The following is a 26,479-nucleotide window of genomic DNA, read 5'->3' as shown; positions in this document are numbered from 1 at the left end:
AACATTTTAAGGTGCAGGGCTGCATTTATCCTCTAGGTGGGAGTGTAACTCTTCCTATGTTACAAACTGCAGCAAAAGGGAGTTCAACTTTGCAGTTTACACACAACCATTAGAAGAGTTTAATAATTTTATTGCAGATATCTCTGCATCATAATCGCTTTTATTATCTGTAATAAAATGTGCATGCGTCAAACTGAGGCGTGCCAGCGGAGGACGCTAATTTCATGAGAAAGGTGCAAAGAGGTATGTAAAGTTCTGGATATTTACTGTCTAACATGTCCCGACAAGAGTGGATTATTGGATTATATACTTTAATAACTTCGCTTATTGATGTTCACTTCTCCATCTACTGTGTATTAACGAGAACTGGTGCACAACAAGTTTGACAGGGGAAACTTGCAGGTAAATGATTGTAAAACACGCACACACCCACACACACACACACATTAGTCAATACTCCCAAAAACGTAGTGGTGTTTTTTTAAATATATATTTTACTAAAATACTTTTCACCTTACAAATAAAGCATTACAAATATGATACATCCATCTATTACGTGTGTGATTACAGGATATATATATAAAAAAATACAACATGTAGAGTGACGTTAAATTAGTAAGACAAAACAGCAGCGCAGGATAAAATCAGACGTCATTCAGGCACCGTTATTAAAACAAAACTATTTCTCATGGTTTCACAATAGTTTTTAAACTTCTCATCATCTGATAACAGGACGACGGAAGCAGAAAAATACTGTTTTATGTTTTACTCACATTTGGGTGAGATCATCAGTACAATGGCAACAAATGTCATTCTTGCAGTGTCATAAATATCCTTGTATCTCTATACGTGTTATTTTGAATTACAGTTTTGATAAAGCTGATAAAAGGAATGTCTTTTCTTAGGAAAGTAAATTAGTTGAATGTTTTTTCTAGTTCAAGTATGAAACACAAGGTATTTATGCAGCGAAAATGGAAACTAACATTCACATAACTCTACAACAAAGTTTCAACTGGACATAAGAAGGATTAAACTAATCTGGACAGACAGGGGCCTATCTCAGCACATTGTCAAACAGTGATATGAAAAGTCCTCGTGAGCTGTAAGGTCCATGTTCCGCTCCAGCTGTTAGAGCGGGTTGGCCGTGATGAAAACGTAGATCTTGGCCTGGAAAGTGGTGAAGGTCCCCTGTCTCCACAGCTTCATCTCCACGTTCAGCAGGAAGTCCCTGGGACCCTCGACCTGCCGGTGCAGGTACACCGCCCCTGTGTAGGCGTTCAGCTTCCTGGTGCTGAAGTAGTTCTCCTCGTTCCCCTGCGTGATGGAGACGATCACGTTGTCTCCGGAGTAGGCCGGCGAGGGGCCGATGCGGAAGATCTGCGCCGGGATGATGATGTTGGACTGGAAGCTGAGGTAGTAGTAGGTGATTCTCAGAGGCGAGTTCTGACAGTCCAGGTAGTTGGGACAGCTGATCCGCTCACAGCGCCTACGTGTTACAGACATGAAGAGAAGAGACTATAATAACCCTGAATATAACCATACACTGATACTTATCCCTTCAGCTATAGAGAAAGCTACTTCTACGTGATATTTAAAACATTTATGAATCAAATATCTCCAAAAACAGTGATAACTAAATTGGAAGCATGCATACCTTCAGCATGGCCCAACAGTCCCCTTATGAAACCACATTTAAAAAGCTAAATCTCCAAAAACACATTCTTCATAAAAATGAGCCATCGCATATTAATCACAAAGATACAACACAAAAATCAACGAGTTATCATATTGTGCCATCGGTGCAGGTTTTGATCCGGAGCCTGGACTTACGTGTCGGACACTTTGCGGTAGTTGGGTGGACAGCTGAGGGCCAGGCAGCGGTATCCTCCCTGGATGTTGTAGCAGGTCTCAGCCAGCGAGCAGTTATTAGCCCCCGTGGTGCACTCATCGATATCTAAAACACACAGTTAATTCTCAAGCGCTGCTTTACCGCCCGGAGACGAGGGAATGTGTGTGACACTCGCGGGAAACAATTGAACTTTGAGAAAAAGCCCCGCTGTGGAAACATGTACGACAGAAAACTGCCCAAGTAAAACGTTTAAAATTAGTGAGACAAGATTTTTTGGCCAATAAAGTTTTATAGACTGTGTTATTACTGAGCCACTGTAAAAGAACCAATTATATTTATCTGAGCGCAAAACAATTACCATACACACTGCGTACAGTTAAACTGCTGCAGAGCCATTCTTTAAAATCTATTTCACAGCAGAACTCGCTGAGGAATATTCTCTATACAGCAATGAGAGTGCAGAGTGTGCAAGGGGGAGGGGGGGTTCACCTCGGCAGGAGCGTCCATTCGGAGACATGGTGTAGCCGTATTCTGGACAGGCACACTGGTAACTGCCGGGGACGTTCACGCACTTGTAGGTGCAGAGGTGGCCGAAGCTCTGGGAGCACTCGTCGATGTCTGAGAGGCGAGAGGGAAATAAATCACCGTGAGACTGATTCATGAACTGGACCAAGACGCCAGCGTGGTACAGATCTGATGTTAGTGAACAGCACCTTCGCAGCTGTGTCCGTCCTCCCTGAGGTGGTAGCCCTGTCTGCAGTAGCACTGGTAGGAGCCGTACACGTTGGTACACTCCTGGCTGCACGGGCTGGACAAACACTCGTTGACATCTGGAGATGAGATGAGAGGTTACAGCTCATCACTGAACCCATTTGATCGACGGGTGTTCAATGGTTTTAACACAACATATAAACAAGATGTCGTTATTAAACCAATTACATTTTTTTACTGGTTTGTGCTTGAGGGCACGGCATCATGATAAACAATATAATACAGTTACACCTCCAACAACCAGGCCTCTACAGCAATAAACTGTACAGTGGTCAGCTTTATGAGCCCAGTGTAAGAACCTCACACAGACACACACACCCACAGGCATAATTTCACGTCCAAATTCACAAAAAAATACAATGACATGCATCAACATGCTCACATGGATGTACACACACCCACAGACACAGACATTAACACACACAGACACACACAGACACACACACCTTCACAGCTCTTGCCATCGCCGGATAAGCGGAAGCCAGAGGTACATGAGCATTCATAGGAGCCTGGGGTGTTCTCACAGGTCTGAGCACACAGACGGCTCGGGTAGCGCCAACACTCGTTTACATCTGAGGGGAAGGAACAGCATCATTAAACATCTGTATAGTGTCTATTGCAATTTGTGTTTGTCTGCACCCATGTGCATGTGTGTAGCCGAGCATGTGCGGGTTTTTGTATACGTGTGCAAGCCTGTGCATGTTTGTGTGCGAGTCGGTGAGAGTGCGATGTGAGCACACCAGCTGCCTGCTGATAGTCTAAACACTTGAGCAGAATCCATTATTATGAGAGTCACAACACAGTGAATCACAAACAGAGGGAGAAGCAGCAGCAGCAGAACAGAGCTCTCTGCGGCAGGAGACGTGATTGGTAGCTCCTGCAGAGGCCAGCAGCCGAGGCTGAGAAACAGCAGCAGCACTGCCACCGCAGAATAATAAACAGGAGCAGCAGAGTGGGCAGACAAAAGAGAGGTAGCTGTACAGTAAGTGTGAGAAAAAGGACGAAGAGGAAGGAGAGAACAGAATAAGCAGGAGAGTGGGACCAAGAAAAATAACAGAGAAATATCTCCAGTTTTGTTCTTTTGAAACTTTGCTGCCGAGCCACGCGGGATGACGTGTGCGTCGGCCAACATACCTACACACATCCTCCTGAATGAGTCATACTGGTAGCCAGTTTGACATTCACAGCGATAGGAACCAGGCAGATTGAGGCACAGCTGGCCCTCTCCACATCGATGCAGGCTGCTCTGACACTCATCCACGTCTACCAGACACACGTGAATGTGAAGAGAAAGGTGGAAACAACACTATTATTGATAATATTTGTTGTTTTTTATGTATCGGGGCATGAGAAAAATAAACTGGCTGGCTGAGTCCAAAAAGTATGTTCGTGTATGACCTCACCAACACATCGCGATCCATCGGGACTGGCGTGATAACCACGGCTACATATGATCTTCCTCTGGCACGTGAAGGATCCTGCTGTGTTGATGCAGTTGAACGCTGGGCTGCACGGCTGGGCCACAGCAGCACACTCATCAAGGTCTGAGAGAGAGAGAGAGAGAGAGAGAGAGAGAGAGAGAGAGAGAGAGAGAGAGAGAGAGAGAGAGAGAGAGAGAGAGAGAGAGAGAGAGAGTGAGAGAGAGAGAGAGAGAGAGAGAGAGAGGCAGTGAGATAAAGGTGAAGAAAGATGGAAGAGGAGGAAAGACCCAACGGCACAGAGTATGAGAGACTTTTCAAAGCGAACACACATCACACAGTTGCACTCCTCTGGATATAACTTTGTTGTCTGTGTGCGTCTGTGACATTTTTCTCCATTTTCTCATTTCTCAGAGCATTTCTCCTCCACTCCTCTACCAGTGGTGTCGGCTGCCTCGACTTGCCCCAGTTCCTGCCCCTGGGGGCTAATTCCACAGCATCAGTTTGTACTGGAGGAGGACAGAGGATTGGCTTTTATCCACCCCCCTCTGCAGCCCCTAACAGCAGCCGCTCTGATCTCCTGTCTGTGTGGCATTTAACCCCTGTGTCACTGATTCACCTGCACGCTGCAGAGCAGAGAGGGAATCTACACAACCCAACACAACACTGACTGTAATGCAAAAACAGCTGCTTTTATGCTTTTGTATCCCCGTATTACCTCTGTGTTTAAATAGTGTTTGTGTGTTTGTTTGTTCGTAAAAAACAACTAAACAGATTTCCACAAAACTTGGAAGGATGTGACGTGGATCAGAGAAGAACCTGGTCAGTTTTGGAGTGGATCCATATCAAGGAGCAGATCCTGGAACTTCCCTTCACTTTCTCTAACAAGAGAGTTTTTCAAAGTTTTCACAAATTCCCCTGGAAACAATTCATGAACATTAACAGATCTGATAACTATGCATGTGTAAAATTTGGTTCAGCTTGATTGAATTTGATGGGAGAGTCGAGTCCTGCTGGAGGTTAGCACTCTACTGAGGGCCATTCCAGTTGTTTATGTATTTATATATTTACTAGCAATAACACTTTTAGAGGTTTATTCAATTTATAGGTTTTAATAGTGTCTAAGTTTTTGATTAGCAGCACCTTTTTCTATCTGTTGTGTGTGTACGTGTTGATATAGGTGGTAGAATGAAGAGTTTTCTTTATAGCCAGTTATTTTTTATACCAAACAAACATCTTATGAGTTTATTTCTTGTATCAGGGAGAAGAAATGATGTCATCTCCATGGAACAAATTGATGCATTCCGTTCTCCGGCTCTGGCCAAAGACTGAGAAACTTTACAAACAGTTCTAAAGGGAAATTATTAATAATATAAACATGTAATTTAGAGAGTAATTCCTCTTACCTGTACAGCTGCCCTGTGCATCATGGGTAAAGCCCACCGGACACTGAGGTTTGGGGTTGCACCTGAACGAGCCCTCGGTGTTCACACACTCAAACCCAAACCCACAGCTGTGGCTCCTCTGCTCACACTCGTTGATATCTGTGGTAGAAGACAAATAAAGGATCTGATGAGGAAAGAGGAAGAGTTTAAACTGCAAAACAGGCAGTTCAAGTTTTTATTAAAACAGTTTAATAATCCACTGCAGGTTAACTAAAAGCATACATGTGATATCACAGTTCACCACTGGATGGCACTGTGGTTAAATGGCAGATTGTGCAGTGATTCACTTTCTCTGCTTTTTATCTTGATGCTGTCCTCGGTCAATACTCCAGAGGTTTATCAAGACTGAAATAATTGTATAAGAACTTATCTGTGGTAATCAATCTTGGTATAAATTAAAGGTCTGCTAATTTCAAGATTAAGAGCTGGATTTATCTCAACCTGCAGGGACATAAATTACCTTCAGCCAAAATGGGGCCTACTGTTTTTTCTTTTCTTATTCAGCTTAATTTACATATTGTAATATAGAAGTCTATATTTTGTATTTCTATTATTCGTATTGTCTTGGTCTCTATATATTTCTACTTGTGGTTGGAGCAACTGTAACAAAACACAATTGACCCACCTTGTATAATAATAACAATAATAATAATAACTTTATTTGAATAGTACTTATCTATACAAGGTAACAAAGTACTTCTCAAAATCCTTGGCAGAAAAAGTATGAACTAAAATAAAAGGTATACGAATCAGTTCAGTTTTAAGGGTTAAATCTAGGGCTGGGCAAGTTAACTCGTTTTAATCGAGTTAACTCAAGTGATGAGTTAACTCGATTGTTTATCCGCCAATTATTTTCTTTTTTCCTGTTCTGCAGCAGTCAGCAACAGACTTTCACAAAATAAAAGCCTGACTTTCACAATAAAACAATAAATAATCAAACCTGAGTTAATGCGAGATAAAATAATTAATCGAGTTAACTCATCACTTGAGTTAACTCGATTGAAACGAGTTAACTTGCCCAGCCCTAGAAATCATAACATAAAAGGTTGAGACCTTAGAATTATGATTCCGATCTGATTTACATTAATGAGTGAAACCAGCGGGAATCGCTTCCTGAGCAAACTCTCCAGTCCACTCCCCCAGACGCCTTTACACCTGTCTGTCCAGGGATTTACATCCTTTCCATCAGTATGAACCAAAGCTGGAGGGACAGTGCAGTCTTGAAAGAACACAAAATAATGTGCATATTTGTGTGTGTGTGTGTGTGTGTGTGTGTGTGTGTGTGTGTGTGTGTGTGTGTGTGTGTGTGTGTCTGTGCATAATGCATGAGTATCTTATGTTTTCAAGCAGGTTTGCAGGTTGGCACCAGCATAATTGCTGCGTAGAGGCCATAACCAGCTCTGGCAGAGAGCCCCACGGAAACAGTAGTCTCTAAACAGCACACAGTGATTAAGCATCTTGCTCCTCACACAAGCCTGGCAGAGTCGGCAGGAGCTGAGTAAGCCTGACACCTGAGTGAGGAAGACCGAGAGAGAAAAGCCAGGAAGCAGGAGAAATGTGTGGGAGACTGGCAGAGGGCTTCCAGTGAGGGGGAAGGAGCTCAAGGAACCAGGAAAGGTCAAAGAGTTAACACACAGGGAGGATTTAACCCTGTGACCCCAGGCCTGTCTTTTATTTCCATGATCCCACTGCCTATATAAACAGGCTTTTCACTTTAGCTCCTTATCCATACGTTTATTATACATAAATATTTATATAGAGTAGATGAAAGATTTACAGGGATTTCACTTGTCCTGCAAATTGACTCCTATGAATTTTACAATCTGGCTCGAGTGAATTTAAATGTGGTTTCATAAGGGGAATGTTGGGTCTGGGTAGAGATATACACTCTCTAAAGTTAAATATTATTAGTCTTTAATGTGTTTTGGATGAGGAACAGGAAGTGTAATGCTGCCATCAGTTATTGAATTTACTTTTTTACCGAATATTTTGTATATACATTGCCTTTACTCTGATGAAGGGACTGTATTTATAACATTGAGTCTTATCCATCGCTCAAAGTGCTTTACAGTACAAGTCACATATACAGCGCTGCTATATACAACAGTTTTTCTAACAAACAGCATTGATACACTGTTGGTACATCAGTCAGGGGTAATTTGGGGTTCAGTATCTTCCCCCGGGGACACTTCTGCGACTGAACTACCGACCTTCTGCTTAGTGGACAACCTGCTTTACCTCCTGGGCCACAGCAGCTCTACTACCAGTTATTTGTATTTACTGTAATTGTGAATTGAAAGACAATCGACTGGACTAGCTTGCACTGATTTTGCCAGTAAATGCACCATCGTGTAAAGGAGGACACTGAATATCGAGTTAAGATTGCACAATAAACTCCTGGTCTTAACTGAGGCATTTTATTATGACAAGGGAGAGGAAGCCGATTCAGTTTCTCCCGGCGTGGTGATTTAATTTCATTTGTGAGAGGAGGCAATGGTAGAGTTTCATTACAGTCTCTTAGAAGAACAGGGAGAACAGGGGACAGCACAAAGACGTATTTTTGTCTCACTGTGCTGATCTCCTGAAGTGGCAGCTGCTCGGAGGCTTCCCGCTAAACATACGTCCTTGTTAAGTTCTCATTTTGCCTGATTGAACATTCTTTACGTTCACAAGGAGCCGCAAATGAGCCGAATCTCCTCGGCTGGGCCCAAAGAAAACGCTGCCGCTGCTGCTTCGTGAATGAGACTTCTAAAAAGGAACAATTTATGGTGCATGGAAATAATGAGATGTATCGGGGAGGTTTACTATTGCATCTGAAAGTTGGGCACCACCCATAAGGACGAGCCAGGCAGCTCTGCAGACTGAGAGTTAATGGCGAGAAAACACCATGGATGTCGCTCTCTGGAGTCAGGATTCTCATTATTCCCTTTTGTCAGTTTGCTCGCATGTGATATTACATAATCACTGGATGTGGAAGAAAAAAAAATACTTAGAAGTAAAAGCGATTGTTTGCCTGCACAACCTGGTTTCCTTGCATTGTGAGCGCAAAATAACACAAACACTCTTCTGCTGGTATTTACGCTGTTGCTGAAAGGGAACACTGGGATGTTGCTCGGTGCTGAGGAGGTGAGGTGTACCTTCACATATGTCATTGTTGACGTGGTATCCCGGGGGACAGGTGATCGGTCTCTGACAGATGTAACTCCCTGCAGTGTTCACGCAGAGCTCATCCAGGTGGCAGGCGTGCACGGACAAACACTCGTTTATATCTGGATGTTTTAAAAAAAAGAAGAAGAAAAGACAAATGTGTGAGTGAGAAGACAGAGAATTAAAAGGAGGAGAGGATGCTGGATGAATGAAGAGCAGACAAGGACATGTGAGTGTAACAGTCAGCCGTAAGGTGCAGATTAAAGGGGAACAGGTCACACCTTCCTCTGGGGGAGAGTTTAAGGGCAGAGCCACTGGGTCTAACTTCCACACAACGAAAAAATGTGTCAACCCACTCAGCCGCTCCTTGAGTCACAGTTGGCTACTGACAAGCAGGAGACAGACCAGCGGTTATGGTTCAACTTAAAGATAAATCCCCGGCAGAGACAAACAGAGCAGAGTAGTTGATCAGCCTCATGATAACCACACAGCCATTCTGAGTGGCGTTGAACTAAAGGGGCACATGTGCTACGCAGACGGTGACAATGCATGGATAGTTGGGTTAATCCCTCTGATAGAAAACAGCGTATTCCATTTGTGTTTTCTTTCTGGTGTGCAACTCGGCGTGTTGCTGAGAGTGAAAGGGATTAGGGCTGAATCTCCTCTGCAAATCTAGAGGCACTGATCAGAGAATGAGACGGATCAGGAGCAGACAGTCTCGCCAAGAAACTCTCCTCAACTGGAACCAAACTCCTTTTGGCTGAAAATGAATACGGAGATGAGGGCTGGGATTGCCAAGCCCTCTTTCACATGCACAGAATGTCCAAGTGCTACCCGGCCCGGTTGTATTATAACAGGGTTTCTTACCTTCACAGGAGCGTCCATCGGACCTGAGGGAGAATCCTGGTGAGCAGGAGCACTGTGGCCTTCCGCCCACTGGGGTGCACTGTTGCTCACAGGGGCTGTTTCCTGGAAATAATACTGTATGGTGAGTTCGAGGAAAATACATAAATTCTATACATGGTGAAACAGAGAGAGCTTTGTTGTTCTGTGTGGGACACGGAAAACACTTGTTACTGCATTGCCATGTTCTCATTTCCCATTTTCCAGGTCGAATCCCCTGACCCTGCTCACATTGTATTTCCTACTTTTGCCCCACAGTGAGCCGGACCTCCACCCCGGTGTCATGGAAACCAAACAAAAGAAACTAAATGTGACCGTGCGCTGATTATTGCAGACTTGAAGTGGACAATGCTGAAATCAAACCAGCCTTTGATACCATCTCCCCGCTTCTGTTTGACATTTGCAGCACAATTACGTTTTATGGAAATGCTTAGTTTGAAATAATAACATGTCAATCTGTATCAGCCCGCGCCTGCTTCTCCTCTAAACATCGTTTTGATTAAGCTGTGCGGATGAATGAAAGTGCTCATCGGGAGCTGGCGGCCCAGCGGCGTGTGTCTAACCTTCGCAGGGGTCAACTGGGACGGTGGCGTGGGAGGGAGGCGAGGGAAGTGGCGAGGTGGGCTCCTCTGCTGCTCTGTCATCCTCCTTCAGTCGGTTCTCCTCGTCCACCGATTCTGCAGAAACATGAACGATTTCATCAGGGGAGTGAAGAATTCACAGCGTAGATGCAGGATTCAAGCTGTGCCTCTGCTGCATCTTCCTCCAGTGGTGTAAGGCTCATTGATAATTAGGGTTGCAAAATTCCGGGAATATTCAAAGTTGGAAACTTTCCATAGGAATTAACGGGAATTAACGGGAATTAACGGGAATTAATGGGAATATACGGGAATTAACGGGAATTAACGGGAATAAACTGGAAATATTGTGGGTAATTTATACTAACTGTATTTACCTTGTCATATACATACATAAATATAAAAATGTTGTTTTGTCATAGGCTGATTTGAGCCCTGAGGAAACTTTGGGCACTTGACTATATGCTTCTGTATCGTTGTGTCATTCTTAACATAGGTCTTTGCACAGTATTTGCAAATGTACACAGCCTTTCCTTCTACATTGGATGGGGTGAAATGTCTCCACACATGAGATAGTGCACGTGACATTGTTCTGTAGAATAAGATGAGAAAAAAGTTTGTAAAAAAACGCTAATGCAATGCCAGAGATATAAATAGTTAGCCAAACAATTGGAATCATCTGTAAAAATATTTCACAATTGATGGATAAATGAATAGAAATAGGCTAGATAAACAGAAGAACAATCCTCTATCAGCATGCTAATATATTTTCCCCAGTAATATCATCGAAACTTACCTGACTAGTCCTGCACACTACAGCAGGCCTCAATAGCCCTGCTGTAGAGTGAAGGATGCTGGGAGTTATCTGTGCATGTGATGGAAGAATGCACAGTGGAGGGTTGAAATTCAACGTGCAGCGTGTGCTGCATTCCATACATCTTTAAAATAGTGTTTTGAATGATGTTTTTATCAAAATTCCCCAAAATTCCCGAGCTTAACTTCCCATGGAATGTTTCCGGAAAGTTTCCGGAAATTTACCGGAAACTTTCCGCCCCTTTGCAACCCTATTGATAATGTTTGTGATAGCAGTGGAGGTGAGACAGGAAAAAACACTGTCTGCAGACAAACATTTGGTTTTATTCGTCAGCCTCATCTCATCACTGTTATTTGCGGAGAGCTCTGACATTAGTATCCTGTTGAGACAAGCTCGTGTTGGTAAAAGCCACCGTCGATTAAAACCTGGTGAACAGCGTCACCTGAAAAACACATCTGAAGTAAACATCTGGGCAAAACCTTCAGCTTTTAGTTTGTGTGGAGAACAACTTTCAAACGCAAGTAAAAGAGATTTTTTCCTTGACGTCAAAAGAGAAGTTATTATTGGAGCAGGGCTGTCACTCCTGGAAAGGGATGTACGCGTGTGATTAGAATAACTATTATTAGGCAGTATCAGGCCTTGCAGACAGGAAGGATCTCAGACAGACCAGGAAAAATAATACACTGTGAATGTGTAGAGAAATTACGACAAAATGGTCTCTTCCTGACTATAAATCACGTTTCAAAGAGCAAAATGGCACAGAGAGCTGCTTTCCTGTGCAAGGCCATCTCTGGAAAGACCTTCTGGCAGAACATGCGTCATGAAATAATTCCGGCGGGCTCCACCTCACCTTGTGCACAAGTGAAAGCGTCCTCTTGCATCACGTATCCAGGGAAGCACTCGCAGCGGAAGGAGCCGGGCGTGTTGACACATCTGTGGTGGCAGATGTTGCCTTGGTATATCAGGCACTCGTCCATGTCCTCCACCTCAACAGGACCCTCCACTGCGTTCTCCACATCCCTCTCCTCACCGATGGAGAAGGCCTCCTTGGGGTACGGGCTGTCAGATACTACAGAGCATGGAGAGAGTGGCTGATGATATGGAAAGCTGCATTACAAAGCTTTATCAATGTCCCTAAAGGAAAACAGCTTTAGCAGTGAGAAGGAAGACCCACTGGCAGAAATGATACGTAGGATTTCTCTTTTGTCATATTTTTTACTTAGATAAGTACGTAGCATCCAGCATTGACACACACTACATCATTCATACACTAAATAAGTTTGCGATGCACATCCCTTGACGGGAGCACAAGGAATAACAAAATAGTATTGTGATGATTATTTTCGCCTTTGTATTTCTGTTACTGGTAATCTCTGATGTGTCATTTTGAGCAGTTTAAAACCTCATGGGAAGGGATGGTGATGGTTAAACCAAGCTACCGCAAAAGTATAAAACATCCTGATGCAAGGTTCCGGATCACTCGTGACTCCACCACTGATCACTTACAAAACTGTTGCAAGGTGAATTAAGAGCAGAAAAAAGCAGCCACACTGAATCACTACAAGAGCACTTCCCATAATAAAGTGGTTTCCTGAAACAGAAGTGAATGTAACTCCATGCGGGCAGCCATGAATTAGATTTCCCAGAATTACAGTCGAAGGGTGAACTTTGCTTCCTCTTAACAGCTACTATAAAGAAAATTGATTGCCTTTGTTATAAATCAGTTCTCTCCCCTGGCAGTTCACCGGTGTGCATTACATCCCCCCCCACCCCTCCTCGGGTTGACACGTACATTTCAAGTTTATTGGGTGTACCTTTTTTAGGTGGCGGACTGGAAACTTGGGTGGGCCTCTCTCGGACAGTGTTCCGGCCATCTTGATTCCCGGCCGTGTGCTCCTCCCCCTTGCAGCAGTTCAGAAAGACGTGTCTGCAGTGGTGACCCAGGTAGTGGTGGGCTTCACAGGGATGTCCCTCTCTGAGAAACTGCAGCCCCAGTGAACAGCAGCCACAGCACTCCTGTCGGCCACACAGTTACAGTCTTAACACGTTTTCCTGGATCGTGCACGTCTACGGAGTGGCTGCAATGCTTAAAAAACTACTTTTGTTTTGAAACATGGAACATAAAAGACAAAAAACTGCTCGCTATACTGTTGGCAGCTAGTAAGAAATGTGTTACGAGGAAATGGTTAAAAGTGGACCCTCCCACCATTGATGAATGGATTGAAATTGTGTATGAGATTTATGTTATGGAAAAGATCTCTTTTTCCCTCAAGGTCGAGAAAGACATTTTTTATAAGACCTGGACCAAATGGATGGGGTATGTAAAACTAGTTAGATCTGAATATACTTGTGTTTTGTGTGATGGAAATGTGCCTTTCTAAATAAAAAGAGAATTTCAAAAAAAAAAAAAAAAAAAAAAAAAATACTTTTGTCCAACCTGAAATATGTTAACAATAGTTTAATGGACTAATATGAAATGTTATGCCAACGTTTTGGTCTGCAAAGGAAGGCGATAGCTGCCTTCCCTTGTGGCTCTCTAGTACCACCTGAGGCTGACATTGTGTTGCACTGAGATGTTTTTCTATCAGAGGATTGCTGGAATAATAATTAGATTCGACTCAAGCAGGGAAACAACATCTATGAGACGGATTGACACATGGTTCCCAGAGGATGAACCGTAACGACCTTGCTGATCCTTTTGGTGACTTTTCCTCTAGTGCCACCATTTGGCAGACATCATCTTGCACTGACATGAGGTTGACCTTTGGGGTTTTGACTCAAATCAAAGCAACTATGAAATGGGTTTTCCATTCATGTTTCCTTCAGGATGAACGGTAAAAACGTCGGTGATCACGTGACTTTTCATCAAACGCCATCACTACATCAATAATTTGCTGAGCTATACTTTGTTCTCTGTGCTGATTGGCAGGTGTTAGCATTGGTAACAGACCAAACTAAACATTAATTACAACCACATGTTATTACTGTCTCGTTGGCTCCATCTTTAGTTACAAGTTTTGATATAAGACAAGTGTCCTCTTGCTCACAGGCTCTCGCTCTGTTTCCCTGTAGCTCTCAGCGAGATCACCTCTGAGAGAACGTGGGTCACGGTGAAATATAAAACTGTGGTAATAGCCGCTGTGATGTGGCGTGGTTATAGATGGCATAATGTTACTTAATCTACAGGGGTCCCACAGAAAGGTGGTGAAAGCCAATATTTAACAGCTGCACTGCGGCATAAAGTCAATATGACCCCATACCGCTAAAGGGCCTCGGAGTGGGTGAATAAGTATCCTGCAACACAGAGGTCAGGATGAGAGGTTTTCAGATTCATGACGAACACAGTAGAGTTACGCATGATAGAGTTACATCTCACTACGACTTGAGCAGTAAAAGAAAATAATCCCACTGCTACTGTTTTACCACATTACTTATTCGTTCATGTTTCCCTGGTTTCAGACAAGCCCGACATCTGACAGTTCAAACTGCTGAGGGCGGCTTTGAAGATCCTGAAGCATCAGGACTGTGGGAATCTTCAGTTGTAATTGGACCTAAATCATTTTGTCTAAATTAAATAAGGTAATTAAATAACAGAGAACTGGCACTGCAGCAGTAATCCTCAGAGGAGAGATGGAGAATAAAGTTACTCAGACGGCAACAGAAAAATACCACCAACACATGTTTTCAATGCTTAAGTGACTAATATAATTTCAACCGCTAATTGCGACTGTATTAGGCTTAGTTAGAAATGGTCATTAGGTTTGGCTGTGAACTCAGTTTGCCCTTTGCCGTGGTATCTCATCACAGATACTTGCTTTATAGGAATCGATCGTGCATTTATCGCCGGCCTCCTCTTCACACGTACTCCCTCCTCGCGCTGCATTCACTCCAGCCAAACACCGGCTCTCTCTCAGGGAGCTGCGGCAGCATTGTTGTTGAGCAGTCCTGGCAGAGGGAGGGAAACATTAGAGAGAAGAGCAGAAGTGTTTGGATTACAGCTGTGGCCCTACAATTACAAGTGGGCTGACAGATCTTCCCATGAGAGCTGATACTGACCTGACTGAACTGCTTCAAGTTTCTATGAATTTAATTATAGAGGGGGAAATCAGATTGAAATTTTAATAATTTATAAGTAGAACCCCTGGGGACCATTCAGTGTTTCCGGAGAAAAGAGAACTTAACTGTGAGTGAAGATGAACATTTAATGCACATTTAACGTTGTAATATATCTTTAAATTTAGCTTGTTAAGTCCAGTTAAAAAGATCGACAGTAAGTTATATTTTGACTGAAGATGATTTACAGTGTGATTAAATTACGAGAACTAAGATAAATGAAAAGCACCAGAAGGGGTGAGTACTGTGTAATACCCCAGTCGGACAAGACTATCTTCTTTATATTGAAGTAATTCAAGACACACACGCACACACACACACGCACCCTAACCCTAGCAAGGTTGCACAGCTTTCCTTGTTTCTTACCATTGACTTAAACCCTAACCAAAATCTTATCCCTCAACTTAATCATGACAAGTTTATGCTTAACCCAAACCTTAACCTTAATCTAACCACAGTTCACATCATATCCATAACTAACAAGGACCTCAGAAATATTGCCTCATTAGGACTGGGCTTTGGTCCCCATGAGGTCTACTGGTCCTGACAAGGTCAGTTTTTATGCTGGAAAGGGGGCTTAAAGAGATAACCAAAACAAGTATACACACACACGCACAGGGTCGAAAACAATACCCTGCTTTTTTAATAATGGCCTTACCAGCAGATGGAGTGTCTGTCTCCTGCAGGTGGCTCCATGTTGTTGCAGTGACCATTAGCTGAAGCCCATTTCTCCCCTGTCTCACAGCAGGTCTTCACCAGCTCTTTGGCAGACACTGCCATGAAACACAAAAACACACAGATCCAGATTCATTCCCAGTCAGTAAAATGCCAGCGTTTCAGAGGAATCACATGAAATAATAGTAACAATGTGAATTGAACTGGAACAGGACAGTTACACCATCAGAAAATCCCATCAGTGAGATGCTGTGTAATGTGGCAACAGGATATTTGAAGAGCAACTAAATCTCATGTTTCCTGGAAGGCTTGTGTTACAGAAATAGACTTAGAGCTTATTTTGGTGACTGCATGTTGAGAATAGCAGGTACAACCTGTGTTTTTCTTCTCAGACTCCATGACTCTGCTCTCACTTCCATTGGCAGGCAGAGGTATGAAAGCCCAGACTCGATTAACTTCAGAGTAAAATTGTCCCTTTTCGTTTCATGCTGGCTAATCAGAGCTGGAGCGGAGTGAAGGAGCAACACATTAGCACTTCATTTCAAACTGGGTCAAGGAGCAGACAAAGCAAAAGCACACCATCCAGTTAACAGGGGAAATACACGTGTTCCTTCAATAACAAGCCAGTGCATTCCGGCTTTGATTTGTGGCTCCTGTGCTACAGTAGAGAACCCAACTCATGATAACTCATGACTTCTCATAAGGTCACACCTCAAAGCACATTATGTTCTTACATCTACAGGTACACAAAACACAATGTTTTTGTCATCGAGAACCAAGTGTCTGTTGAACTTTTTAACTTTAAATCAAATTATCCAAAGTTTTTGTTTATTTTTTGGAAGCCTATCTTGTCGGAGGTGAGAGCCTGGCAGACAGCAAAAGCGTTAACAGTCACCGACAGGGGAAGGATTTCTCCCAGTGCTGCAGATGGTGTGACTCTGACCACGTCTTTGGTCTAACCTCCTGTTTTGCTGTGTGTCCTGACATTGCAAAGTGTTTTCAACTTTAACAATTTAACTACGGATCTTTAGGAAGTTTCACTTGCACAGACAGATTCTCTCTCTGCACTTGTGGCACTATCTCATAGGGGATGGCTGAGGCAATACAGACATTGCTAAATGCTAATGCTAACACACTTACAATTACAACTTCATCAAGCTAATCAAGTAATCTTGACCTTGTTTACAAACTTAGTTTAGTTGGGTACACTAAAAGTTCAACTGACAGTGTTTTTGCAGTTGAATGTCTGAACCATTTCCATTCAGCATTTGCTTGTGACCAAAAATGTCAACAGAAAAAAAAGATCCTCCTTGTCAGTGGACTTCAAATTGAGGACCAGGAATGACTGTATTCAATTTCATGTCAGTTCATTGTTTAGTTTTTGACATCCTGCGTTATGTCAGTCTGAACCAACTGACACTGCAATGCACTGTGTAACTCAAACAACCTTCTAAAAGCTTTGATTGATCTCCAGTGGGCTTTTCCAGCGTAAGCCTTAAGAGGGTGGAGGCCGCACAGAGGGAAGATCAAGAAAATATCTTATTGGATTTCTAAATCAATGACATACAGCACAGAGATTGAGTGAACCCAAGATCATGCTCACATTTAAACTTCCACATTTATTTTTGTTGAAATACCTCTCCTCAACTTACCTATACATACTGAGATCAAAGCCGTTAGTCAGAGCCAAGCGCATGACGGCTGCAGTCTGCTTAATTTAAAGGTTTAGAAATGAGAAAGTCTAAACCTTGAAGAAGCACAATGACTCTTTCATACAAAACTACAGCATCTCTGCCAGCCGTGCACTTAAACAAGTCCCTTCCAGCCTGAGTGACTGTATATTAAAAGACAGAGAGCACGATTATTCATCCTCCTTCCTTTGCTTCCTTTTCATTTTCTCCAGGTGGTATCAGTTCACTTGTCATTATGAGGACACAAATTTGCTCCATGTGTCCCTCCAGAATGTGGAATGTATACAGAGGTAAAGTACATGCACTTCATGACTATATTTATAAAGCATTTAGTGGACGAAATGACTTTGGAGAGAGACTATGTTTCACCAAATTATCTTCTGGGGATGAAAACAATGATGAACCATCTTGGCCCCAGTTTTACTTGAGTCTAACCAGATCGCCTTTATGGCATCAATTAGCCAAGTTGATTTATTGTGCATGGGGGATCTAAAATATACACTTGATGGGACTGAGGAGCATCTTTCTGTTCCAGACCTGTCATTATATCTGTCCATTAGACGCCAGATGCTTTTCTTTCTAGTCCAAATCCCAAACTGGTGACATTGCACCCTCTGAAAACATGGAACTAGAATAACAACAGAGAAGGGCAACTCTCAACATGCCTGGAGGTGTCATGAAGCAGTGTGCTGCCACTAATGAAGGCTCATGTATCTTTTCTTTTGTGGACTTTGTGGCAGATTTACAATACAGGTGGGCTAGAGAGAACAGGATATGTGGATAACAGCACACATGGCGAAGGTCCCCCACATACAGACTCGTGTGGCTGAACATGATGATTGATGCTAAAAGCTTAAGAATGTGTGTGTGTGTGTGTGTGTGTGTAGAGAAGGGAGTGAAACCATGTTCTTCTCACCTTCGACATGAGTACTTGCAGAGATATCGTGTCTTCTGAAACACATAATCACGGCCCGAGAACAGCTGGCTGTGACATAACAGGGAGGCCTCCCCTGCTATCACCATGACTTCATTTCCAAAACGGCCGATCCCGGGTTCAATTATTGACAACTTTTGTCTTGATCTCACTGAGACTGTAAGCCGACAATCGTGTGATCCACATTTTTGCTGTATTAGCTGGGGTTACAGTTGATGCAAGCCCCTGAAGGCTTGCCTGGGTCTTTTGATGGTTTTAAATGGTAACATCCATTTCAATTACACCTCCCTGTGGTTAGATCACCTGAAACACTGAAACACACTCTGTCCGGACTTGTCACTAATGGTGTATTGAGTTATTGCAAGTTATAGTTTTTGTTTCCTAAAGATGCCGCACGTCCTTGACACACCCAGGCAAGTTTCTGCCATGCAACATCTGCATTACAGACTTGTTTTGCATTGTAAACATGTTAGAGTGTATCCCACTGCACGCCTCGGACCAATTATTCTCCCCAGTCCTGTAATTTGAACCTGATTCCCGTTGCCTTATTAATCCTTATTTATTCCAGGGTTTGTTCACACACCAGAACACAGGAAATTTGCTAATTTCTTGCCAGGAGAAATACTGACTTTGGACCCGAGGAATGAAGTTACCTAAGTTTCACAAGTCCCATTAGAATTAATTGTTTTTCCGTAATAGAGATTTCAATGATTTCAATGAAGCATTAATACGAGTATATTTCATAAAGGTTTCCATTATTTCGTTTTTAGAGTTAACATGAAAGACTGCTTGTGTCACAGATCTGAAAACATCTGAATACAGCTGGATTTTGCCTTAATGCTATTAGATGAGTGCAAGAGGCAAATCTGTTTTTGTGTTACAGTTTATCACCAATCTCTACTTACACAGTTGGTTTCTTTATGAGTGTTTTCCTGCTTCTGGAGCAGATGTTTTTTTATTTATAAGTGCGGGTGACATGTGGATCAGGCGGTTTTTCACTAAGGACATGTTGCAGATGCAGGAGACGGGACAAATTTCCTGGAAATGACCCGGACAGCACCCTAGATTAACCAGAATGATCTATGCTCTTCAAACTAATCTTCACAGGAGTGGTGCACTGGAGTGAACTGTCACATGGCCCTCGCTTGGGAATTCACCCTGTGTTTCATCCTAAGGAAAATTATACATCTCCTCATCCCACTCCCATATGCAGCATGTCGTGACAGTGCTGTCGGTAAAAAACAAGTGCTTGTGATGGTAATTATGCTACAGCCGTGTGTTTTATCGACTTATTCCCATCCAGTATCCTTCTGGTACAGTTCAACACTATGGTTGGTTAAGTAGGGAGGGAAGTTGCTGAGAATAGCTTTGCTTGGAGAGGTGTTTCTCAGATGAGGTTATTACCAGGAAGATTGGGGAGCCGGCGGCCTCACGGGAGACGGGTAATCACACCGGCTCGTGAGGGAGCAGTGAGTAGCGTCTGGCAATCAAGCCACAACAGTGGTCTCATTCATCACATGGGTATTATGCCGCTCACAGGTACAACCCCCAAGAAATCCTATACCAGGTCCAGCCCGGCATCAGAAAGCCTAAACAGTCCCATCCCCCTCCTGAGCACGCACACACTGCGTCTGCTTGGAGAGAACGAGGGCTAATGAGAAGGAGTTATTGACTTTGTTCCACAGCGAAGGCAACTCATTTATATTGGCGAAAATGGTTGTGTGCTTGATATTTCTCTTTTCCTCTTCAAATAACTCTGGCGGACTCAGCTAATGGCGATAACATGCATTAGTCAGGGGCCTTATCAGCTGGAGTTTTCCTGTCTGTGCTACAACATGACATTTGCTTTGGAGAGCTTCACTTTGTCCAATGACCTTCACCGGTGAACCCTGCCAATGTCATTCCAACCTTCAAACTGAGCAGCCAGACCAAATAGTTTAAGCTCATTATTTCTGGAGGAAAATCCATCCTCCTCAAACCTTCCACCGTGAAGCTATAACTTAAGATCTGAATAGCTGGACTTCATCCTAATGCATTTATGGATCGTGTGGGAAACCTTTGAGGATGTCTGTCAAAGCAAATCTGTTTTTTTTCCTCCCTGAATAAATAATTTGAATTTCTCGAGCAGCTCACAGACGTCTTCTTCGACAAAAGATGTCGAGGCAAACCTTTTTAACTTTGCCAGTTTCTAACCTATATTCACGCTGGTGAATTAACTTGACGGGTGCCTCTGAGGTTCACTCCCACAGACATACCTCACGTATGCATTCAGCATGCATGTACTATACATACCTGTGGTGGCCAGTTGCTGAAAGGAGAGAAAAGTCCTGACAGGTCTCAACAACAATCAGACTGTTGTAAAGTTGGTTAACTATACACTCTGTCAGGTTCTGGTTTGCTGAACAAAATGCCCCTAATTTTTTCTTCAGTAATTCAGGCTCTAAAGTGGTGACGAGGATGAAACGACAGGTTTAATACATTCACTCATTCATAATTTAGTTCACTTGGGGAAAAAAGTGAGACCACCTTGTGTCTTGGGGCTATAAATTAAGGCAAAAATAATGAGTTTTCCTTGGCAGGAAGTAATAAATCATTAACACTTATTATAAATGCATAAAATCTCACTTTTCATTACAGCTTAAGCAACCAAAATTTGGATATGGCATTGTCGGAGATTAATATAGGGAAGATTTTCTAAATTAAAAAATCTAACAGTTTCCTTTGCAGTGTAACTTGATTTAATAATCACCTCATCATCTGCTTTCTATCCCAGTGCCTGCAGTATATTGGCCTATATATGCCATGAGTATTTATGGACGGACCTGTTTGAGAACATGCAGATAATCACATGAAAAACATGGCAGGAGGTAAAACCCCAAATAACCTCGCTGGAGCAAAGTGGGGGAATGGTTCGAAATTTCATCTGCTCTTTCAGGATTTATTAGACATATTAGAAACACACTAATGTAACTGTGGGACCGGTCTCACCAGTATAACTTGCTATTACACACCTCTAGAGAAATAAATATCGCATTCTCTCAACTTGACTGCATGAAAATGAATCCATGCTAAGTATAGTCATTTTCTCTTCAGCAAGGTGGATAAATGCTATCTGGGGAAAACAGACTTTCCACAGATAATTGTTTTTCCTGGACCACTGCCAGCAAGAATGGAGTAATTATGAATTCTTGCTCAAAACACAGGATGTGAGAGGAGGGAAAGGAAGATGTCTTCTGAAAAAGTAGCAGCCAAACACAAGCCATTACTCGGTCATATATCATCCGTGTTGTGACGTATTTTGATCTGAATTAATCCTAAAGGTTTGATGTCTCGGATTTATTTTAAATCGACCTGCTTTCAGCTCATTCATGTCACCGCTGATCTTAAAAGGTCAGGATTTTGTCAAACTTACCTTGTGAGTCTCCAACATCCTGAGTCTGGTAGTTGTGGAGGGTCTGCGCCTGTCTCTGAGGCTGATCGTCATCCTCTCTCATCCGGACCGGGGCCCTGCTGGTGGGACTGAACTGGACTGTCGGGTATGAGCCCTGCTCCTCTCTGCCGAGCGCCTGCTGGTGTTCCACTGGGGCTTGTCCTTGTCCCTTATTACCGGCAGAAGCGGGTCCGCCATGATTTGTGGTGTGAATGTCTTGACTACGTTTGTGATGTCCGAAGTGCCTGCCCGCCTTGTTAGCGTGGACGGTGTTCGCTGTGTCTTTTAAAGTGTCCTGCCCCACTCTGTTTTGTCTAATGGTCCTCTCTCCAACCTCCTGTGGCAGCCTGTGGTTCTCTGTGGTCACTCTCTGTGTGGTTGTGGCTGTTAGCAATGTTGATCTTTTGGTCGCGGTTGGATCAACCTTGTGTGTGACTTCATCCTCTCCGCTGCTCGCTGGAGTCGGGCTTCTCTGTTTTCCTCTCGTCTCATGTCTCCTGTCGTCGTGCGAGCTGAAGGAAGTGGAGCTTGACTCTGGAGGAGTTGGTGGTGCTGTAGTAGACTCCAGCGCTGGGGCCAGATCTTGGATTGTGGGAGATGTTGGCTCGACCGGTGTGTAGTCATAATCCTCTGTGCCAAAACTGGGTGGGTCCTGCTTATACAGTGGCAGAGAGTTTCCCATTTCCAGCTTGGAGAGAGGTTCCACTGCACTCGATTGTTGGCCGCCATGACGACCGCTAATGTCTCTCACGGGGTTGTTGTTTTCAATGGTTGTGCCCATGGGCTTATTAGCCCTACGAAGGTCACAGCCAGGGATCGGTGAACACGTTAACCTTCCACCGCCATTTGGACAGTGGCAAACCTGGCACTGATCTCTCTGAAAAGACTGTCCTGCCTCGTATTTCTTGCTGCCGTGGGTGCAGCCAACTCGCCCACATTGCATGCACCCATCTGCAGGTTGTAAAATTTCAATGCAGTTGGGGGGAATTTCTGGGCACGGGATAAAATGGCAGCTTATTCTCCCCCCTCCCTGGGGACAGGAGCATTCGGTGCTTCCAAAATCCACAAAGTAAGATTCCCCCTCCGGGACTTTCCCTTTCCGGAAACCTGCTTGGATGCAGTCGTAGTACTGGTAACCCTCGCAGGTGCAGCCCGTCTGTGTGCAGGTGGGACAGCAGGCACCTTCCTCCAGAACCGTTTCAAGGCAGTTCTGAGGAACAGGACAGTCCACTCCTGTGCAGTCTTTCTGGCTGAGACAGAAATCCATGCACAGAGTCACCCAACATAAAAACAACGTTGCCTTCTGAATCTTCATTTTGCATTTAAAAAAATACACACAAAAAAGAAGAAGTATTCCAAGTTAGTTCCTCAAAGTGATCTTCGCTTCTGGCGAAATTTTACTCCAGATGAGTAATAAGTTAGTCTTTCAGCCTGTGGAGGTAAAAAGTGGTTAATGATGCAGTTTAATAACTTTAGCTTTTCAGAGCTTATAACTTTAGCTTTTCAGAGCTTATATCAAAAACAAACCTTTTTTAACTTAATAACCTTTCTGCTTTCATTTGACCACATTTCCACGCCTACTTGTTTGGCACAAAAGGGAATGAAAGCTGTGATTTGATTGCACATGGAAATTTAGTGATAAGTCAGACTGGCTGATGGAAATTTGCACAATAATAACCCAACAAAATCATCAGCTGTTGAAAAAACAGAGAAGAAATAACAAACCCTTCCTTTTACGACAATATTATCCTTTGCCTTACAGAAACAGTGTGTTGATTGTGTTCTGCACAGAAAGGCTTATATGGGTTATCTATTTGCAGCATGTGCATTGTCATAGAATTGTCTACTTCCCCGGAATCTGGTGGAGATGTTGTGCAATTACTGTTCAGTCATTTGAAGAAAAGCTGGTGAGGCAGAAAATGTTTCAGGTTCTCTCACAGAAATAACATTTTGCATGAATTAACCGAGGTGTTAATGTAATCAACTCTGACACAGAACAATGTATAAAGTAAAACATAGCTATAAATGCATTGGATGAATTGGATTTCTCTATCTATTCTCTTCTTGTCATGCACAGTCATGATGTGACAGGCCTCATCCTGTGAGTTTAAGAGATGTGACTTCAAAACAGAGAGAATATTGAAAACCAGATGTTTTTTATTTCACTTTTCCTGTTTTTCCCCACTGCTTCTATTTCTGCCAAGTGACTGTGAGATTCCATGCAAAAAAATATACAGATTAATTCAAAATCTGCATGACAAACCAGACATTTCCTTCTGAAATGTGTCTAAATATTTGCAGTGCTCTTTCCGCAGCCTCTTTTGTTATCACATTTCCCCCAACATGTCCTAAACTCCATGCCCTTGGAAAAATACTCCCACCAAAAGAAGAGCAGCTGTTCACAGATAACGTTTTCTTCAACCGAAACAGGAATTGTAGCGACCATGCTTCAGCAGGTACAGTACAGCTACTCAGAGACATGACTTATGACTAAAGTGTTATTTCTAGTGAATCAGTCTGGGGGAATCTATTTACACCATTCCTGCTTCTATTTGAAAATCAAAATAAAACTCTATAGAGGTCACCAATATGGTCTAAAGCTCATTAAAATAAATGTAAGATCTGTCCCTGTCTTCTTTCATAATCCAGGCGAAGCCACAGAACAACTCAAATTGCACCGCAGCTCCATTTAGGGAATCAATGATGTCTTTGTGTGCATGTGGGCACAAAATCATAATGCTAGATCTTGCTCCAGTTTCTATGGAGCATTAACAGTGTTAAGAAGAACCAACTTCCCAAACTCTCTCTCTCTCTCTCTGTAACATCCAGAGCAAGTGAAAGGAACACTGAACACAGACACGGAGCCAGTAGGTGATCAGGAACATGCATCTGGTCTGTGTGAACTTTCCCGAACTTGACAGGTCTGTTTTATGTGAATGAAAAAAAAAGAGTGTGTGGTGCTGTTTGTTCAGATCAGGTTATGACCTGCAAAGTATTTCCAACAGCCACTGTGTGCCCTCTTGTCAAAAACAAAAAAAGTGACCTTTATCCTTTTTTACGCACACACGCACACACGTGCAAACACTACCAATAACTCAAGTATCAACCCAAAAGTAAAACAAGTTGAACATTCAATTCCTGAGTTTTGTAATAGCGAGAAATGAATTAAATAAAAACTTGCAAAGTGCGCAAATATAAACTTCAGCTTCACTTCACTTCAGCGTGTTGGAAAAAAGACGATGTGACTTCAGCATGTGAACTTCGCATCAGACATGTAGGAATTCAGCTCATTTCATTCCCTGGGTTGTCACTTCAGAACCTGACGCACCAGATTTAAAACACGTTTTAAATCAATATGATCCAAAAATCTTAAATCCACATCACAGAGAGTGTAATCTAAATATCTGTCCCCGAGCTGTCCCTTGGGACTCGTCAAGTGGATATCGAAATGCTCCGTGCGTTAACTCCTGCGATGACCTGTACAGTTTATATTAATAAAAAGTTATGTTTCCTACCTCGGGTTCTGTGCTCGTTCAGTGCTGCTGCGCTCCGGTAGAAAACTGGTGCGTAAAGTTTGTGCCCTGACTCACTCGGACCTGGGAGGCTGCTGGGAGCGCCCTCATCCCCTCTTCTTTTCGGAGGAGGGGGAGGGCGGGACAAACTTCCATAGAATTACTTGCAACTCTTTCGAAATGACCTTTGTTCCCGCTCTCTGCATCGTAATGAGCCCAAATGCGAGAAATGACTTAACACGCAGCGACGTCAGTGGAAACCAATGATGTCAGGCGCTTATCTGAGGAAATTAAAGTGATGGTCTCAAGTTCTTCCAAGGAGCCTCTGGTCATAAGATCTTTTAAGACTATTGCAACAGCATGGAAATCACATTATTCAAACTGCAGTATATTTACAGCTTCACACCAGTTGCCAGTTGTTGTGTTTACTGCAGGAGAGGCCAACAAGCCAGACTAATAAACCAAACTCATATCAGGCATCATTAAGCATCACACCATGTCTGTGATCTACTGAGCTTTCGGATGGGTTAATTACACTTACCCAAGTGCCTCCTCAAAACAAACTGAATTTAAACTATTCAAAAGCCCAAAGCTTATTTAATCTATCTTCATTGAGACGCCATAGTGAGGTAGATATAAACAACAGCTGCCTCAGTAGCTATTCATCCACTGATCAGACAGGCAGAAGGGGCAGTGGGGCCAGTGGCCACTTTGTTTCAGGGGTCTCCCTTGACTAATCAATGACAGAGATGAGCCATTGAACCCATTATCAGCTCTGCCTGATCTCTATTATCAAATTCACGCACGACTGCACAAGTCACACGATGTGAATATCCTATTTTACATATGTGTGTGTCCAATCTAAATTAGATATCGGATCAGGGGGCCGAGATTCATACAGAAACCAAACTGCCCTTCACACATTCCTCCACCAAGGCCTCTTATGAAACCAAATTCAAATTCACTCCTTGATCTTTTATTTGAATCCGCACCAAATTGCACTCACTCAAAAATATCTTGACTTTTTTTAATCTTCATCCATGATCCAAGATCTGTGCCAAAATTTTATGAGTTCTTCCCTGACCGATACTACATCCTTCCACATGTTTTGGGAGAATTTGTCTTTGTGTAATCTTGATCACAACACACAACTTCCTCTGCGTGACCACCTATCTACTTAGCATTGTCTATAATGTGTA

At 43.0% G+C, this 26,479-nt stretch overlaps 1 protein-coding gene across 1 annotated transcript; it reads right to left on the bottom strand.

Moving 5' to 3' along the window:
- Window positions 1–511: 511 nt before the first annotated feature.
- Window positions 512–25,404, bottom strand: LOC133004876 (fibulin-2-like). Its single transcript, XM_061074417.1, has 17 exons — window positions 25,284–25,404; window positions 21,751–23,199; window positions 15,697–15,811; window positions 14,741–14,870; window positions 12,740–12,941; window positions 11,776–11,994; window positions 10,097–10,210; window positions 9,498–9,599; window positions 8,621–8,752; window positions 5,445–5,582; window positions 4,024–4,164; window positions 3,755–3,883; window positions 3,067–3,192; window positions 2,563–2,679; window positions 2,339–2,467; window positions 1,831–1,954; window positions 512–1,486 (listed from the first exon to the last, which is right to left on the bottom strand). Exons 2-17 carry the CDS (start codon window positions 23,081–23,083, stop codon window positions 1,129–1,131), a joined length of 3,609 nt encoding a protein of 1,202 aa, XP_060930400.1. The 5' UTR covers window positions 23,084–23,199; window positions 25,284–25,404; the 3' UTR covers window positions 512–1,128.
- Window positions 25,405–26,479: the final 1,075 nt, after the last annotated feature.

This window comes from Limanda limanda, chromosome 7 (genome assembly GCF_963576545.1).
Source record: "Limanda limanda chromosome 7, fLimLim1.1, whole genome shotgun sequence".
In the NCBI taxonomy this organism is placed as follows: domain Eukaryota; kingdom Metazoa; phylum Chordata; class Actinopteri; order Pleuronectiformes; family Pleuronectidae; genus Limanda; species Limanda limanda.
This window is presented reverse-complemented; position numbering and strand designations above follow the sequence as displayed.